Genomic DNA, 19692 nt, shown 5'->3' on the forward strand with positions numbered 1-19692 from the left:
ATTACTTCATTTCTGCATCTGTAAAATTGAGGCTGATTAGTCTATCTTGTTGGAAAAATTAAATAAGATAATGTATCTAAAGCCCTGCATAATGCCTAGATCACAGTAAACATTAAACATGGTAGCTCACAAATCACCATGCACTTATTTATGCACTCATGTATGTTCCCAAAATAGTTGTTTAGAACATCATGTCTCAGGATTTTGCTTCTCTAATGTAGAAAGAAAGATTTCCTTAACTTTAAGTAAGGCATTAAGCAAATACTCAGATTTTCTCAGAAGCATAAGTTTTTATGAAACTATCTTTAGGATTACAGATGCTTTCCTCAAAGCAGACCCCTACATAGAGATTACAGGGGCTGAAGGAAAGAAGTATCACATTTCTACAGCAATTGATGACATGGAAGCCTTCACTAAGCTAACAGGTAAGAGCTAGAAGATAACAGAGATGGTCCCTCTCAGATAAAGTGTAAACTATCCCTGGATTGCAGATGGGTTATTTTCCAAACATTCCAATATATTTAGCTTCTCGAGTGATTATAATATACTTTTGGATTTTAGTTTTATCTCTTCTCTGTATTAACAATATAACCTTGATAAAGTTATATTACCTCTCTGACCCTTTGTTTCCTCATTTGTAAAATGGGAGTATTGATATGTCGCCTATAGTTTTATTGTAGTATTTTTTTTTTTTTTAGATTTTTAAATTTATTTATTCATGAGAGACACAGAGAGAGAGGCAGAGACATAGGTAGAGGGAGAAGCAGGTTCCACGCAGGGAGCCCGACGCAGGACTCGGTCCTGGGTCCCCAGGATCAGGCCCTAGACTGAAGGCAGCACTAAACTGCTGAGCCACCTGGGCTGCCCTTGTTGTAGTATTTAAATGAGACATAACACCTAGTCTAGTACTTGGCACATAAGTAGCCAGTATTTACTATTATTTAACTTACAATACAGCTGGACAAATAGGAGACTCACCCTTTTAACATTTTTGTTGTAAAACACAGGGTACCAGGAACATTTTGTCATACTTCAGCAGAAATGAAACCTGCAGTTTAGGGTAGGAAGGGAGAGATGAAGGTGTTTCTGCTGGTTCTTTCATGTGGGAAAGTGCAGACTGAGCAATAAAGATCGGCAAAGCAAAAGAAGTAGATAAGAAAGTATGTACCAGCTGCAGTTCTTAGTTGCATATCACAAAACTGACTCTGTTTAAAGAAATAGAAAGCAGTCATATAGCTTATAAAATCAGTGGAAAGGCTGGAGATTCTTAAAATGAGCAAAAAACACAAGCTCAGTGGCTTAATACAGATGAGATCACTTTCCATGAGCTTCCTGTGAAAGGTAGTACTGATATCCTATCACTGCTGGATTCCGTTGGCAGCACGCTGCCAGAATGAGACCCACACCAGTTCCCTGAAACTGCCTTTGAAGAATCAGTATTTCTCATTTCCAGCCATTCGCAAATTGATACTTTTGTAAAACACTAAAAAATGAATTACCAGGAAAATGAAATGAAGTGGGAGAGGGCAGGACATACAAAATACAAGTCCAAATATTTAGTATTGAATTTGATAGACTTAACATATATTTCAACAAATATAATCAAAATAAAAATTTAAATAACAAACTATATGTATTATTCTTTAAAAATATACATGTAGGTAATATAGAATTTCTGTTATGCTTGTAACTTTTTAGTCATTTTCCAATCACAAGTAAATAAAAAATTAGAAGTGAAATCGTGAGGGCAGCCCCAGTGGCGCAGCGGTTTAGCGCCTCCTGTGGCCCGGGGCCGTGATCCTGGAGACCCAGGATCGAGTCCCACGTCGGGCTCCCTGCATGGAGCCCGCTTCTCCTTCCGCCTGTGTCTCTGCCTCTCTCTCTGTGAATAAATAAATAACATCTTTAAAAAAAATTAAATCTTGATTCCTCATATTAACTATCTGTGTTCACTCAGAACATTGTGTTAAGGTTTATAATGTAACAAAATCTCTTCCTTCTTGTTAATTAATCTAGATTGGATTGAGGACACAGTCACTCACAGGGGATAATGTATATCTAAATTGTTTCTGTGTTTTGTTTTAATAACATCATAATACATACTAGTCTTTCATTGTGTTGATAGGAATGGAAGAAGAGGTTAGTAACAATTTGAGCAAACTGGGGCTATTTTAACTTTTGTTAATAATGAAGCAGGTGATGCTGTGTTTAAAAAGTGATCTTAGGGCAGCCCTGGTGGCGCAGCAGGTTGGCGCCGCCTGCAGCCTGGGGTGTGATCCTGGAGACCTGGAATCAAGTCCCACATTGGGCTCCCTGCATGGAGTCTGCTTCTCCCTCTCCCTGTGTCTCTGCCTCTCTCTCTCTCTCTGTGTGTGTCTATGAATAAATAAATACAATCTTAAAAATAAAATAAAAATAAAAAAATAAAGATTTTTTTTTAAAATTAAAAAATAAAAAGTGATCTTAAAAAAAAAGTCATCCTCAGTCTTCATCAGAAGCCAGTTCTAACAATTTATCCTGTAACATTATATTACATTTCAACTATCTTATGGTGAAAGGAAATGAATTTAGGATCTTATGCACTTTTGGGTTAACTGACAAACCATAAACTATATAGTTTAATATGGTCTTACTAATATGATTATATATAGCTCTTAGTTACCTTGAAGGTTCTATAATGCCCAAACTGGCTTTTACCCTGTTCAATGAGATGAGTCCACTGATAATGCACTTGGATTTTAATGTCAAAAATCCCATACAAGGGATCCCTGGGTGGCGCAGCGGTTTGGCGCCTGCCTTTGGCCCAGGGCGCAATCCTGGAGACCCGGGATCGAGTCCCACATCGGGCTCCCGGTGCATGGAGCCTGCTTCTCCCTCTGCCTGTGTCTCTGCCTCTCTCTCTCTGTGACTATCATGAATAAATAAAAATTTAAAAAAAAAAAAAAATCCCATACAAAATATTAGGTCACATTTTTGTGCTTTATCTGCCAGAGTATGGGAGAACAAGTATATGGACTTTCCAGCTGTCATCATTTGACACAGGGATAATCTTATCTTTCTTGTATACTATTTAGAAAGGTTCTGTGATCCTTACTGGCAGTAACTACATGATCTGGAAGGATTATGGCCATGTGAGCCTTCATTACGTTTGCTGCTTTTCCAAAAGTCAACTTACTTTATCTAAAAGTCTCCAGTTCTTGTATTTTAATTTTTTAGAATGTTTTTTCCACTTACTAGGTGTTGAAAACCTACAATAATGTTGAAAGAATTTTACAGTGAATACTATACTCTTACCACCTAAATTCTAGCATTTGCTGAACTTGCTTTATTACTTATCTATCACTTATAATCCTTCCATTTTACTAATCCATCTTAATTTTGATGTGCATGAGCAGGTGAGGGGGGGAGGAAGAGGGAGAGAATCTCCAGCAGATTCCCCACTGGGTGTGGAGCCCATTGTGGGGCTTGGTCCCAGGACCCTGAGATCATGACCTGAGATGAAACCAAGAGTTGGACACTCAACTGAGTGAGCCACCCAGGTGCCCCAATTTTGATGCATTTTAAAGTAAATTGTGGATACCAGTACACTTTACCCTAACTCCCTTAGCATGCAGATTAACTAAAGTTCAACAGTTGTTCATAGATATTTTCTTCTGATGTAAAATTCACATACAACTTGTATAGGTGTACAAATTTTATGTAAATTTGCTACCATTTTGACAAATTCAAGACACATTATCTTCTCAGAAAGTTCTGTCATGCTTCTTCCCAGTCAACTTCTACCCCCACCTCACCCCTAGAAAGAACCACAATTTGCCGATTCTAGACTTTTTTTTTAAAGTTTATTTATTTTTAGTAATCTCTACACCCAACATGGGGCTCAAACTCACACTTGATCTTGAGATCAAGAGTCATATACTCTTCCAACTGAGGCAACCAGGTGCCTTTGTTCTAGACTTTTATATAAATGGAATCATACAGTGCGTACTCCTCTCTGTAGGGCTCCTTTTTACTCAATGTTATGTATTTGAGATTCATCCAGATTGCATGCATCAGTAGTTTATTCCTTTTTATTGCTGAATAGTAGTTTATCATATGAATATGCCATGGTTTATCTATCCTCTCTGCTTCCCAAATTCCTATTTATAAATTTTCCTATAAATATTTCAGCTTATGTGGAAATTGGCTATCTTAAGCATTGCAAATGTTACGACCACTGTCTTAGGTAACGATTTTCTTACATTAGTCTTTATCCCTCAGCATTCCTAGGCAATAGGTGAAACTTACCTTTTCCTTTCCTTCCTTTTCAAGCCCTCTTTTCCCCAAATCCCTTAATTAAATTTGAATCGTAGAATGTTAAATTTAAAAGGACCTTAGAGATCATCTACTTAAAACTCCTCAAATGAGGAAACAGACCAAGTGAGGAAAAGCAACTTATCCTAATAAATGGCAAAGGTTTTCTGACTCCAAAGTTGAGTGTTGTTTATAGTATTTTAGAATGATACATAGTTATTCAATTTAATATATAAACAGTTGGCTTAACTTTTATATTTTTTAAAGATTCATTCATTCATTCATTCATTCATTCATTCATTCTTTCTTTCTTTCTTTCTTTCCTGAGAGACACAGAGAGAGAGAAGTACAGACATAGGCAGAGGGAGAAGCAGGCTCCACACAGGGAGCCCGACGTGGAACTCGATCCTGGGTACCTAAGACGGCACTAAACCGCTGAGCCATCCAGGCTGCCCTTGGCTTAACTTTTATACATAATCCTTTTCTGAACACAAATATATGGAACAAATAGAGCTTTCACACATGGCTGGTGGCAATGCAAATTGTACAGCCACTTTGAAAAAGTTTAGCATTTTCATATAAATATATATCCTATGATCAAATAATGCCTCTTCTACCTACTTACCTAATAGAAATGAAAATAAGTCCACCTAAAAGTCTGTACCTTACAGAATAAAGTAAAAGGCATAAGAAAAGTATCAGTAAGATTCTATGGGGCTCAAGGGAGGGAGGAATTATATCTCTAGTTGGTAGATTAAGGAAGGTTTCATAGTGAGGTGCCTTTTGAGATGAATTTCAGTGTTTAGGTAGGCTTTCAAGAAGTGCCAAGATTTTGGGTCACCTGGCTCGCTTACTCAGTAGAGCATGTGACTCTTGATCTTGGGGTTGTGAGCTCAAGCCCTGAGTCAGGTGCAGAGATCACTTTATTTTTTTATCTAATTTTTTAAGATTATTTATTTATTTATTCATGAGAGGCACACAGAGAGGAGGCAGAGACATAGGCAGAGGGAGAAGCAGGCTCCCTGCAAAAAGCCTGATGCAGGACTCAATCCCAGACCCTGGGATCACCCCTGAGCCGAAGGCAAACACTCAACCGCTGAGCCACTCAGGTGTCCCTAGAGATTACTTTTAAAAAAATGAAATCAAAAAATGAAGTGAGGGATGCCTGGCTGGCTTGGTTGGTAGACCAGGTGACTCTTGATCATAGGGCTGTGAGTTTGAGCCCCACTTTGGGTATAGAGAATACTTTAAAAATTGAGAAGTGAGATCCTATGATGGGAGAAGCATTCTATTAATTCACCTGGGAATAGGGTAGCTAAAGACATGGATTAGAAAAGTGTGATCTTATGTTAAAGTAAAATTGCTATTTTTCGGGATGCCTGGGTGGCTCAGCAGTTGTGTCTGCCTTCGTTGCAGGGCATGATTCTGGGATCTAGGATCAAGTTCCACATCAGGCTCCTTGTGGGAGGCAAGGAGGCATAACAGTGGTTATGTAGAAGAATGTTCTTGTTCTTGGGAGATACATGCAGAAGTATTGAAGAGTAAAGGGGCTTGATGGCTATAATTTTCAAATATTTCATCAAAAATTTGTATGTGTGCAAAAATACTTGTGTACACATACACAGCATATGCATATGTAGAAAAATGTTGATGGATTTAGATGAAAGGTATTTTATTTTGAATTTTTTTCAAAATAAGAGTTGAAGAGAAAAAGAACTACTTTCTCGGGCACCTGACTGACTCAGTAGGGCATGAGGCTCTTGATCTTGGGGTTGTAAGTTTGAGTCCTACATTAGGTGTAGAGAATACTTTAAAGTAAAATTGTTTTTTTTTTTTTTTAATACTTATTTTAGAATGAGTGAGTTCGTGTGCGCACATGCAAGTCAGGGGAAGGACAGAGGGAGAGAAGCAGATTTCCTGCTTCCAGGATCCTGAGATCAAGAGTCAAAGTCAGATATTTAACTGAGCCACCGGGCATCCCCAAAATAAAATCTTAGAAAATAAAATATAACCTTAAAAGGAAAAAAGAACTATCTCTGCTTTTTTTTTAAAAGATTATTTATTCATTTGACAGAGACAGAGAGAGAGAAAGAGAACAAGCAGAGGGAGAGGCAGAGAGAAAAGCAGACTGCTTGGGCAGCCTGGGTGGCTCAGCAGTTTAGTGTTGCCTTCAGTCCAGGGCCTGATCCTGGAGACCCTGGATTGAGTCCCATGTCAGTCTCCCAGCGTGGAGCCTGCTTCTCCCTCTGCCTGTGTCTCTGCCTCTCTCTCTCTCTCTCTCTCCCCCTCTGTTTCATGAATGAATGAATGAATGAATGAATGAATGAATTAAAAAAAAAAAAAAAAAGGAAAAATTTAAGAAAAGCAGACTGCTGAGCAGGGAGCCCAAAGTGGTGCTCGATTCCAGGACCTCGGAATCATGACCTGAGCTGAAGGCAGGTGCTTAGCCAAGTGTGTCTGTTACCCAGGCACCCCCATTCTTCTGCTTTTATCATGGAATAGAACTTTATAAAACTTTTTATTATGAAATTTACAAATTCCACATACCCATCACTTAGCTGCAACAATGATCAACATGGCAGTTTTGCTTCATCTACTCCATCCACCCACTTCCATAAGACACTCGGCTATTTTGAAGCAGATCTCAGATGTAATTTTATAATTACTTAAATATCATTCTCTTTAAGAAAACAAAACAAAACACAACAAATGTATACACCCCTATTTACCCAACACCCAGCCATAAGCCATCAACTTCAGTACAGTCTTGCTTCATCTCTAGCCTCTCCCATTCTCTAGATTATCTTGAAGCAAATCCAAGATATTGAATGTTCTACTGTGCCTATATTTATAAATGTCCACTTGAAATCCTTTCAGAAGTACAGTAGCATATGAGTCTTTTTAAGTCTCTTTTTCCGGGCAGCCCCAGTGGCGCAGCGATTTGGCGCCCCCTGCAGCCCAGGGCATGATCCTGGAGACCTGGGATCGAGTCCCACCCACATCGAGCTCCCTGCATGGAGCCTGCTTCTCCCTCTGCCTGTGTCTCTGCCTCTCTCTCTCTCTTTCTCTCTCTCTCTCTCTGTGTGTGTGTGTCGCTCATGAATAAATAAATAAAATCTTAAAAAAAATCTTTTTCCATCTTAATATAACTGAAATTTTATCAAATTGGCAGATAACATTTTTCTGGAGATTTTATATTCTTCTGATCCTAACCTGAATGAAGCACGAGAGATTTTAAAAAAAATCGAATACCGTGATCTATACAAGTATGTGGGTGAGACTAAGCCAAAGGGAAAAATAAGAATTGAAAGGGTAAGTTGTGTTGTCAAATGCATTTCCATTAGTAAAAGGTCTCTCTCTCATTTGTCCTCCAAGAGGAATCCATTAACCCACCATAATACCACAACTCTGTTCTAAGACCTTTACATTCATTTTTACCTAATCTTCTCATCAGTAACGTGTCCTTTGGTCTGTCCTGTAGATAAAGGAACTGAGGCTTGGAAGAGATTACATAACTTCCCTATGGAAACACAGTTAGTGAGCCAGTATTCAAAACCAAGTCTCACTTCATCCAAACCTTTAGTCTCTCATCCCAGAAGTGGGAGGGGGGCCCCAAATTTTGGCTAGATCCAAAGGCAAGAAAATGGAGCCTCAAAATAAGGTATCTGCATGAGCTTCACTGAGACTCTAAGCACCTGCTGTTCACTAATTTCTTCTTTCACACTATATCAGGTTCTCCCAGATGGTGCATGCCAAATATTTGTATGTTTTCCTCTCTTGCATGTAGAAGGTTTTTCTCTTTGGCAGAAAGCCAGTAACAGGAGCCATACTGATAACCACACCCTTCCTTGTAACACTTTCCTCTCATTTTATTTTATTTTTTAATTTTTTTTAATTTTTATTTATTTATGATAGTCACAGAGAGAGAGAAAGAGAGGCAGAGACATAGGCAGAGGGAGAAGCAGGCTCCATGCACTGGGAGCCCGACGTGGGATTCAATCCCGGGTCTCCAGGATCGCGCCCTGGGCCAAAGGCAGGCGCCAAACCGCTGCGCCACCCAGGGATCCCCTTCCTCTCATTTTAGTAATGGGTCAATGCCACATTTTCTTTCAATGTAAAAATTTTGTTCAGAGAATCACTCTATTGTGGTTTGTGTGAAGGATGGCATAAGCAGAAGCCATGTATTTGTTAGGGATATCTCAACCCACTTTTCCTAGTGAAGTGTCATTTTCAGAGAGGGAAATTTTTGTGGCATAAATGCTTAATGATGAAAAACTGAGGTTCTAACATGAGTCTTGTCTTTTCTAGGAAAACTATAAAAGCCTTCCAGAGGAAATTGCCAGGGCTAAACCTAGTGACATACCACTAGAAGCTGAACTGAAGGCTGAAGATTTAATAGTGGATGTAAGTAGTTAGCCTGAAAAGATACTAAGTAAAGAATTTTTTTTAAGATAATGCCATCCTCCTTCCCTTATAAAAGTGGTACATGTTCATTAAAGAAAATTTGGAAAATACAGAAAACTAGAAAGAAGAGAATCACCTGTGACCTCAAAGAATCAACATTAACCAATTTTTAAATTTTTCTTTGACATTGATATTTTTAATGTAATTGTGATCACGTGGTTAGCAGAACATTGCATATATTGATTTTTGACTGTTTTTTAAACACAAAAGTAATATATGCCAATTATTTTTTTTTAATTGTCTACACAAAGGAAAAAGACTTTTTAACTCCTTCATAGCAGCTATAGTGTCTTGTATCCTATCAAGAATGCCAAATGGCTTTCTCACATTTTCTTTTGTTTATTATAGGAACTGCTTTTCAGAGTTCTACTCCTCTGAAATCTTGGGACAGAGTGTTCCCCATGTATTCTTTTTCCATAAGCCTCTCATTTGCTGTTTTCTTGTTGATGCATTTTTGATAAAGGGTGATCTCTCCATAACTACTCTTTGCCAAGGGATATACAAGTGAATTGTCCTTGGGCTCAGTCTATTCACTTGGCTGAGGGTTGAAGTGTCTCACACTTGCAGATCAGGTTACAGTTTCCTGTCCGTTAGATGAAATTATACTAGAATAAAGGGACTTTCTGAAGTTTTGAGTTTCTGAGATTCTGAAAGAACTTACTCTTCAGAATGTTTTCCCTGAGTTGTCCACGTCTACCCTTGCCCTCAGTACTTTACTGGGGAAGCTGTATTGCTCGCAACTCGTTGTACTATCCTAGCCAATCCCTGACCTCCCATCTGGTTTTCTCTCAGAGTGCAGTCTGCTAATGAATATAGGATCAGAAGTACTTGAAGAGACATAGGAAAAGACAACACACACGTTTAAGCTTGCTTTAACCTAAAGGCAAATTGACGAAGCCATGAAAGATTTTTTTTTTTTACTATCAGACATGTAAGAACAAAAAGTTGTTTAAGATTTTGTTATGATAAAGGTATGTGAAAATGGGACTGTAAGATAAAAGACTAAATTAAGGGGATCCCTGGGTGGCACAGTGGTTTGGCGCCTGTCTTCGGCCCAGGGCGCAATCCTGGAGACCCAGGATGAAATCCCACATCGGGCTCCCGGTGCATGGAGCCTGCTTCTCCCTCTGCCTATGTCTCTGCCTCTCTCTCTCTCTCTCTCTGTGTGACTATCATAAATAAATTTAAAAAAATTAAAAAAAATTAAGGTCGATGTTAACCAACCCAGCAATCCATCAATTTCATTCTAGGAATTTGTCCTAAGGAGATAATTAATAATAATAATTAAAAAAAAAAAAACCACACACACACAAAAAGCAAAATAACACACAAATCTATATATTGTGGCATTGTTATAGTGTAAAATAAGAGAGGAAAGTATATATCTCTCAATAGGAAATACAGTAGAATAATGCAGACATTAAAAGTTGTTTTTAACATGGGAAGATACTGTTTAACTGAAAAAGCAATACACTCAATGATTTTATTTTTGTTTCTTTAAATGTATGTACACATTCAGTGAGCACAGTGAAAAAAAATTCTGGATGTATTGGTAAAATGTTGACATTGTTTCTACCTGGGTGGTGGAATTGTGGGTAACTTTTTCTTTTTTTACAGGGAGTATGGTACAAGAGTTTCATAATCAGGAAAAGATGGGTCAAGATGGGGTTAGGATGAGTAAAGCCCTTTTATATTCTGACAAAGCAATTAAAATCTAATTAAGTGTCTTATCATGTATTAGCCTCTCAATTCTAGTTTGATGGTGGAATGTATTTATGCGGTGCATATTACTACATGTGCCTCCTTTTAGGACTGTGTGTAGTAACTTTTATGATTACTTAATAGGCTATAAAACTTTTTTTTTTTTAAGATTTTATTTATTTACTCATGAGACCCAGAGAGAGAGGCAGAGACACAGGCAGAGGGAGAAGCAGGCTTCATGCAGGAAGCCTGACGTGGGACTCGATCCCAGGTCTCCAGGATCTCAACCTGGGCCAAAGGCAGTGCTATATCGCAGAGCCACCCAGGCTGCCCAAGGCTATAAAACTTAATATTACTATTTAGAATTAAAAATTCACCATTGTTGATCAGTAGCTACTTTTTTGCTCTTGAGTCCTTAGTTAACAAAAAGGGAACTCCAATAATTATAGTCTTGCCCTTCTGGAAAAATAACTGCTTCATCAAATTTGCTTTAAGTAGGAATTTCTAGTTATATACATTTTGGAGAAACTAGGAATTGCATTTTATTTCTAGTCTAAAACCAAGGAAATAAATACCAAAGAGCTTGTGGCACTTCTGAAAGTTTCTGAAAATTTGATTAGTGTTCATGCCTTACCGTGTATAAAAATGTTGAAGCTACATCGAGTCCCTCCCCCCCATGAAACAACACCGAGGAGAGAAGCCTATGATAGCTCCAGCCTCGGGATCATGGGGAGAACCCAGCAGTTGCTCTCTCCCAGGTAAAGGGATGTAGAACACTCACTGAAGCTCTTAAAGCCAGTAGAACACACACACTGGGAGACGCACCCCCTGGTCTCACTTCTGGACCATAGCTGAATCTCAGATGTCTCCTTTTCTCTCTCAGGTACAGTGGGGAAATGTCTGTCTTCTTCTCAAAGGCTAAGGATAATCCTTCTATTGTGTTCTAGACCAGGACTGTCCACTAGAACTTTCTGTGATATTGGAAATGCTTTATAATTGTGCTGTCCGTTTTGTTAGCCACCAACCACATGTGGTTGTTGAGCACTTGAAACGTGGCTACTACAACTGGGTAACTTAAATTTTTTATTGAATTTTGGGATGCCTGGGTGGCTTAGCGATTAAGCGTCTGCCTTTGGCTCTGGGTGTGATCCCGGGGTCCGGGATTAAGTCCCACATCGGGCTCCCTGCATGGAGCCTGCTTCTCCCTCTGCCTGTGTCTCTGCCCCTCAATCTCTCGCTCTCTCGCTCTTGCTCTCTGTTTCTCATGAATAAATAAAATCTTAAAAAAAAAAAAAAAAAGAACTATTCTTCCAAGTTCACCAGTGACTTCAGTGTTACTTAACCCAGTGGACCATGTCAGTCTTGTCCACTAGAATTCTGCCTAGAATTCTTTTTTTTTTTTTTTTAAGATTTTATTTATTTATTCATGAGAGACACAGAGAGAGGCAGAGACATGGGCAGAGGTGAAGCAGGCTCCAAGCAGGGAGCCTGATATGGGACTTGATCCCGGGACTACAGGATCATGCCATGAGCCGAAGGCAGATGCTCAACCATCGAGCCACCCAGGTGTCCCATAGAATTATTTTTCTTCCTGCATAGATAGACCTGGTTAATTCCTACTCGCTTTCCCAGGAAAACATTCTCAGTCATTCCCAGGAGCCCTAGCTGCCTGGTTAAAAGTTTCACAGCACCCTTTGCTTCTTGGTAGCTCTTAGAATAAATGTAGTTAGATAATTACTTTTATAATTATTTGTTCAACCTCAGTCTAGGCTACACTGTGGGGGTTGGGATTGTATCAGGTTTCCTTGTATCTATAGTACCTATCACAGTGGCTGTCACATAGGCATAGACTTTATACCCTACTTATGTTGAAAGCATAAATCCCTCCCTTACCCACCCAGATTTCAAGACCAAATCCCTATGGCACATGCACCACAGTTATTTTTATTCTATTATGAGCTACCTTATTAGTGCTCTTACTTCTGAACCTCCAGAGAGCTCTGGTCCATTTCTTGTGATGCTCCTACAACCCTGAATTCAATTCTCACTGTTAGGTGAGTGATCACTAATTTATTGCTTTTATTAAGGTTATCAACATGGATTATGGAATGGAAGACAAGAATCCAATTGATCATGTTCGCTTCTATTGTAAGAGTGACCTCAGCAAAGCAGTCATGATTACTAAAGATCAGGTAACTACTTAGGTAAAACAAATATACTGTAGTAGCATTTGGCAAACCTATGATAAATCTGCATTTTTATTTTTTATTTATTTTTTAAAGATTATTTATTTATTTATTCTTAGAGACACAGAGAGAGCGAGAGTGAGAGAGAGAGAGAGAGAGAGAGGCAGAGGGAGAAGCAGGCTCCATGCAGAGAGCCTGATGTGGGACTCGATCCACGGTCTCCAGGATCACACCCTAGGCTGCAGGCGGTGCTAAACCGCTGCACCACCGGGGCTGCCCTAAATCTGCATTTTTACATGCAAGTTAGGTTCTAAGGTCAATGTGAACAGTGGCGGGGTGGGGGGGAGGGATTATTTTTAAAATTAAAATATATCTGGGGGTACCTGGGTGGCTCAGTCAGGTGGAGCATCTGACTGGGTTTCGGCTCAGTTCATGGTCTCAGGGTAATGAGATTGAGCTCCACATTGGGTTCAGGACAGAATCTGCTTGAGTTTCTCTGCCTCTCCCTTTCCCCCTCTCTGGACCCTCTCCCTGCTCATGCATGCCCTCTCTCCCTTAAATAAATGAATAAATAAAATAATTTTTAAAAATTGAAGTATACTTGATTTTTGTGTAGACCGGACCATCTTAACAGCCAGTTTTTCCTGTTTGCTGAACATAGAAGAAAGCACTGTTTTTGGTTTAGAGGCTAGGTTATAAATCTGATGGGAAAGTAATGTTGTAAAGGTGAAGTCATGAAAGTTAAATATTCTTAATCTGCATATCTTCTAATGAGAGTGTGGTTTACAAATAATTATATAATACAAACTTTTAGTCTTTTATTAATTGACAACGTTTTGGGGCATTTTTGTAATATGAGAACTACCTTGAATTATTTTCCTTGGGTGACAATTGGGATAAAATGGCAAAATAATGTGATGTTTTTAATATAACATCAAGAATGGAACTGGGGCACCTGGGTGGCTCTGTTAAGCATCTGACTTTGCCTCAGATCATGATCTTAGGGCCCTAGGATCAAGCATGTGTTGGACTCTGCACACAGCAGGGAGTCTGCTTGTCCTTACCCCTCCCCCTGCTCCTTTGAGCACGTACTCACTCTCTCAAATAAATAAATAAGATCTTGGGATCCCTCGGTGGCGCAGCAGTTTAGCGCCTGCCTTTGGCCCAGGGCGTGATCCTGGAGACCCAGGATCGAATCCCACGTCGGGCTCCTGGTGCATGGAGCCTGCTTCTCCCTCTGCCTATGTCTCTGCCTCTCTCCCTCTCTCTCTCTGTGACTATCATAAATAAATAAATGAATGAATGAATGAATGAATGAATGAGACCTTTTAAAAAAAATGGAGGGCAGCCCAGGTGACTCAGGGGTTTAGCGCCACCTTCAGCCCAGGGTGTGATCCTGGAGACCCACGATCGAGTCTCACATTGGGCTTCCTGCATGGAGCCTGCTTCTCCCTCTGCCTGTGTCTCTGCCTCTCTCTCTCTGTGTGTCTCTCATGAATAAATAAATAAAATCTTTAAAGTAAATAAAATAAAAAATAAATAAAATAAAAATAAATGGAGCTTAAGAAAGCTGACCTCTCTTCAATGTATGAATTCAAGATGACAGTAAATCTCTTCTTCTTTGAAAAGGTTTCAGAATTTTTGCCAGAGAGATTTGCAGAGCAGCTAATTCGTGTATACTGTAAGAAGACTGATGCAAACACATTGTTTGCTGTGAAACAACATTTCGTTCATTGGTGCTTAATCAGAGACTTCACCAAGCCGCAGGTAGGTGGTTTATTATTCACTTGTGTTGCACATTTTTTGATTTTTAAGTAAAAACCAAAGGCATCTTTACTTCCCTCTGAAAAGTTCTCAAATTACAGTCATTTGGTTATTTTGGGGGAAAAAATGTTTTCCACTTTAAGCTTTCCTTTTTTTTCTTTTTTTTTTTAAGCTTTCCTTTTAAAATGCTTGACTCTATGTCAACTAGCAATGTCTTCCTACACCAATTGTGAGTGGGTATCCTGTTTATCATTATTATCCTAATACTAAAAGTTCACAATGGTGAACATGTGATAGTACTTTATAATGTTCTCACCAGTTGTCTGCACTCTTCCCAGCGAGCTGGGAAATGAGTCATAGTGTCCTTATCTTTCAGAGAAGGTTACCAAAGCTGAGTAGTTAAATTGTTTAAGGCCACATACAAGTGATAATAAGTTTTCTAATTTATTTCACACTCAGCATTCCTAAAACTGTAAACTATTTAAATTGTCTAACATAGGGATGTTTGGGTGGCTCAGCAGTTGAGCATCTGCCTTCGACTCAGGGCATGATACTGGGTCCAGGGATTGAGTTTCACATCGGACTCCATGTGAAAAGCCTGCTTCTCCCTCTGTCTGTGTCTCTGCCTCTCTGTGAATAAATAAAATCTTTATAATAAATACATAAATAGCCTAGAATAAGACAATGGAGAGGAAGAGGAGCCAAATTGTAGTTGAGAATCCTATAGTGAATGTTGTTAAAGTTGTCCCTTACTGGCCTAGATATGGCAGGTGCCTGGCACAGAGAAAGTGGCTATTTGATATTTGTTGACTGTCTGAATAAGATAATTGACAGGCAAGTGGGAAGCTGTGTTCTACTTCCTAGCCCAGTACTCTCTCCCACAACACCATATCTGCCTTTCCCCACCCTCCCATGCATTGTGTGCTGAAGGAAACAAAAATGAAGGAGCAGCCCAGTAGTTGGTACTTTATCAAGTACCAAAAAGAATGATCAGATGAGTTGTGTTAGGATTCTAAGAGTTAAGAGAGCTGTCGGAAAGCCTTTCGAAGAAGGGATTCTACTAGATCCGTTAGGCTGGATTGTGTTTGGTTGAGCAGCAGGGAAAGAGGTGGACATAATTGGCAATGGGAGTGACCTGGTAGTATGAAACTGGAACAAGTGGAGTGTATTTGGGGGCCTTGAAGAGACCTGCTGCATGGACAGAGAATTCTTACTATTGAGTGGGGAGAGGTTAAATGGGAAGAATAGACTAGATTATGGAGAACTTTGGATAAATGGCTAAGAAAGAAGACTTCTTATGAACAGTGGGGAAGGAATACCTTGTGTGCTATAATTACTTCTGTATTCGTTATCTCCAACTAGGAAGAAACCCATGGGCACGAGGAAGTATGTCTTTGTCTTAGGTACTGTAGCACCCAAGGAAACTAAACCACTGATTAAGAAAGAAAACTCTAACTTCAAATGGATTAGAACTTGGAGAGGCTAGAAGTAGAATGACAAGAGGCTGTTGAAGTTCAGCCATCTGGCAGTAACTCCTTTAAAACTATATACATTCTCTCATTGAATAAGGATTTTTGCCAGGTCCTATGTTATGTACCAGAGATGGAACAATACCTAAGACGGAGATAGTTCCCAAGGATCACACTCTGGTTGGGGATAACAGACACATAAGTAAATAACAATTATTGTGGTGTGGTAAGTGCTTTGGGGTAGGGGGCAGTGTGCAGAGTCTTAGAGGAGCCAAAACGGGAAGGATTTAAGCCATACTTGGTTGGTTGGGAAGAGCTTATTTTAAGAAAGACTTAGGGGATCCCTGGGTGGCGCAGCGGTTTAGCGCCTGCCTTTGGCCCAGGGCGCGATCCTGGAGACCCGGGATCGAATCCCACATCGGGCTCCCTGCATGGAGCCTGCTTCTCCCTCTGCTTATGTCTCTGCCTCTCTCTCTCTCTCTCTCTCTCTCTCTCTCTCTCTCTGTCTCTCTGTGACTATCATTAAAAAAAAAAAAAAAAAAAGGAAAGCTAAAAAAAAAAAAAGAAAGACTTAGAAGCTGAGACCTGAAGGATGGTTGAGAAGAAGTCAGCTGGGTAAAGGTGGAGGCAGGAGGCCAGAAGATGAGTGAGAACATGATGCCTTTAGGGGAGAGGTCCAGGAGATTTTGCATAGTTCTCTAGGCCTAGGGCAATGGAAGCCATTGAAGTGTTTTAAGCAGGAGAGTGACATTCAAGTTTGTATTTATGAAATTCACTAGAGTTGCAATTAGAATGGGTAGAAATAAGTGTGCTCGATAGAAATAGAGAGGAGTTTAAAGGCAAATGATGTCTTTGAACTAGAAGGGTCTTCCAAATATGAGTCCCTTTCTCTGTGTCTCTTATGAATAAGTAAATAAAATTGTTAAAAAAATAATTGGTATTTTCAAAAATAGAAAAATAGAGTTGTGTTTTCTGAAAGTGTATGAAGGGAGAGGGTCAGAACTGAGCAGTGAGCGTGCTACTTCTGGCCATCTTTGAAAAGAGTAGGTCTGGGATCCCTGGGTGGCTCAGCGGTTTAGCGCCAGCCTTCAGCCCAGGGCGTGATCCTGGAGTCCCGGGATCGAGTCCTGCATCGGGCTCCCTGCATGGAGCCTGCTTCTCCCTCTGCCTGTGTCTCTGCCTCTCTCTCTCTCTCTTCCTGTATCTCTCATGAATAAATGAATAAATAAATAGAATCTTAAAAAAAAAAAAAAAGAGTAGGTCTGATAGCTTTTCCTATGTAGGACTGTGGTGTTCCTAATTTGATCCAAGCACAGAGCATATATATAATTTAGGGTTTCCCAAGAGTCTAGAAGCAATCTAGAAGCAATCTGTCTGCAAGACAAGGATTTGTGCACCTGAGGATTTCATTCAGAATTATGAAAACTGGCTTTTCTTTGTTCCTGGTTTTTCTTTTCTTAACAGGATGGTGATGTGGTGGCCCCACTTATAACACCTCGAAAAGCGGAGTGGAATAACGTGGATTCAGCCCAGAGCCCAGATCACTTCCGAGAAAGGTCCAAATTTAAACTCCGGCTTTTTCAGGATGACTCAATGTGAATGTTTGCAACCATTTGTTTACATAAAGCTCTCTTCCCTGTCCCCCAACAGTATTAACTAGCGTAGGGAATTTGGTCGTGGAGTTCTACAAATTTTAGTGATAACTAGTGCTTTTTGTATTTTGAATGTACACATATGCTGAAGTATTTTTATCCAAAGAAATGAAAGGCATTAGACAAATCTTGCTATACATGCTGGAAAGTGTTACCCATTTTAACCCTAACTAAAGTCTTTCTCTTCTAGTAGTCTTATTTTCTTACAATAACAAAAAAAGTTTTTTTATGTACTCTGAACTCTTATGACATATGATTGTTGCTTTTTTTAAGTTTGGAAATGAGAGAAGGTGCACATTGGAATTTAACATTGGGACTATCATAAACAGCTATGGTTAAGAACAAAACATAAAATCTTAGCCTCTTGAGGGACGTAGCCATCACTTCAAATTTGAGGACAATTCTTTTTTTTTTTTTTAATTTTTTTTTTTGAGGACAATTCTTCTTAAGTGATCGAAATGTTAGTGAAAGGCCTTTCCTTACCCTTTTAGCTAGGTTGGACTAAATGGTAGGAAATGAGGACCTTCAACTCCTGAGAGGCCTGATTAATTTATTGAAAAGATCTGAGGGCTCTGGTCTCCCCTGAAGTGGGACATAAGACTGCCTCTGAAGGGACCTCTACCCTCTGTGGCAGAGGAATCCCCCAAGCCAAGCTGTTCTCTGGGTCAGTTGCAGCCCCAGACCTGGGCAGTTTCTTTCTCCTGAATACTTGCTTCCCATATCCCAAGGTCTTTGTCACTATCACTGGTTTGGCCTGGAGAAGGCTCCCTTCCAACCTTCTGTCTGAATTTCCCTTGTAAACTGATCAGAGGTTGTCACAGAAGCCATTCTTGGGGCTATTCAGAGCTGGGATTTTGTTTTTGCTTGTTCAGTGTGCATTTTATGGGTTTCAGCGCAAAGATGGAGCTTGCTGAGATGAGATGAGTGATTATCCCTACAATTCTGAGTTACCCTTTGTAGCCCAGTATTCCCCCACGCTTGTTCTTTACCTTGCAGTGGAGTAGGCACCACTGTGGTTGAGCAATTCGGTGCAAAGGGCACCCACCCCCACCTCCATATACCTACAATTAATTGCCTGTTCTATAGAACTTTACCAAGAATAAAGTCTGGAGTTAGAGCCAAAGCTAGTGGCAGCCAAAGGATCCTGTAGATTCAGGGCAGTGGAGAATGGGAGTCATAAGCCCTTTACATCCTAAGCTTCGACACTCCCTTACAAAAGCCTCCATGGCAGGCCAGGATTGGGGATCCAGCCCTGACTCTGGGCAAGAGCAATTGGGAGGAAGGAAGGAACTCAGACCACAGTAGCAGTTATCCAGTCTTAGGAGTGCTGCTACCTTCCACTATGTAACCAGGTTCGGTTCTGTTGATACTAGGCTGAAAAGTGTCTGCCATTCTGTATTACCACCACCACCCTCCTCCATCCCCCAGAAGATGATCAGGAGTTGACCCTAATTCATAGGAGGATAATTAAAACCCGTCCCACTTCCACCATAATTCTATGTGGGTGAGATGTGTCCACATGTGGGCTCCTAGAAGCATAAATGAAGTCAGCCATGGAACGGGTCATATCTGTGTTGGCCAAGCTTCCTCTAAAACATTCAGTGGGGGGAGCTAGAGGGCTAAGACTTAGCGTACCCAGACCCAAGGTCAAGAATGTAATGTTTTTCTGCTAATACTGTTTTTATTTCTGTAACTTCTATCTTTAAATCATTGTGGTTTACTCTGGAATTTTATGATTTCAATATTGTGTCATTGTGCTAAGAAATAACTTGAATCTACTTTGTTTGCATCCTTTACATATAAGTCAGCTGCACTTTATGCTCTTTGCAACTGTTTTAATGATCAGAAACATGTACCATTTACAAGGTTAAATTTTTCTTAAGAAACACCTTCGCTATTTGTATAAAAACTGAGATTTTTAACAACTTAACCTCTAGAGTTACTGAACTATTTTCACCTTGAGAATGTAAGTAGAACTGCGAGTTTAAGTGGTTGGTTACTTCATTTGGGTGAGGGAAACAGCTGCAATAAAGCTTCATGAATGTATCTCCATCTTGAAACCAAAAGTCTTTTCCTTATTGATGTCCTCTCACACTTGTGTGCCTAATCAGGACCCTTTTGTGCAAAGGAAATGTTTCTAGGAATCTACCAGATGTTTCTGAC

The 19692-nt window shown here is 39.8% G+C and overlaps 1 protein-coding gene across 4 annotated transcripts in view; it reads left to right on the top strand.

Annotated features, from left to right (window-relative positions):
- Positions 1 to 19575, top strand: part of SAMHD1 (SAM and HD domain containing deoxynucleoside triphosphate triphosphohydrolase 1) — a 55327-nt gene extending 35752 nt beyond the window's left edge. For 2 of the 4 annotated variants that reach the window (XM_055306180.1, XM_055306189.1), the window contains exons 11-16: positions 310 to 425; positions 7466 to 7605; positions 8602 to 8697; positions 12546 to 12650; positions 14274 to 14411; positions 17342 to 19575. In XM_055306180.1, the coding sequence (XP_055162155.1) occupies positions 310 to 425; positions 7466 to 7605; positions 8602 to 8697; positions 12546 to 12650; positions 14274 to 14411; positions 17342 to 17476 (730 nt within the window). In that variant the 3' untranslated portion in view covers positions 17477 to 19575. Of the gene's footprint in view, positions 1 to 309; positions 426 to 7465; positions 7606 to 8601; positions 8698 to 12545; positions 12663 to 14273; positions 14412 to 17341 lie in introns of those variants that run through there. The other 2 variants (XM_055306195.1, XM_055306203.1) reach the window with 2 other exon arrangements.
- The last annotated feature ends 117 nt before the right edge of the window (positions 19576 to 19692 follow it).

Source organism: Nyctereutes procyonoides, unplaced genomic scaffold, assembly GCF_905146905.1.
Source record: "Nyctereutes procyonoides isolate TBG_1078 unplaced genomic scaffold, NYPRO_anot_genome, whole genome shotgun sequence".
Classification (NCBI taxonomy): domain Eukaryota; kingdom Metazoa; phylum Chordata; class Mammalia; order Carnivora; family Canidae; genus Nyctereutes; species Nyctereutes procyonoides.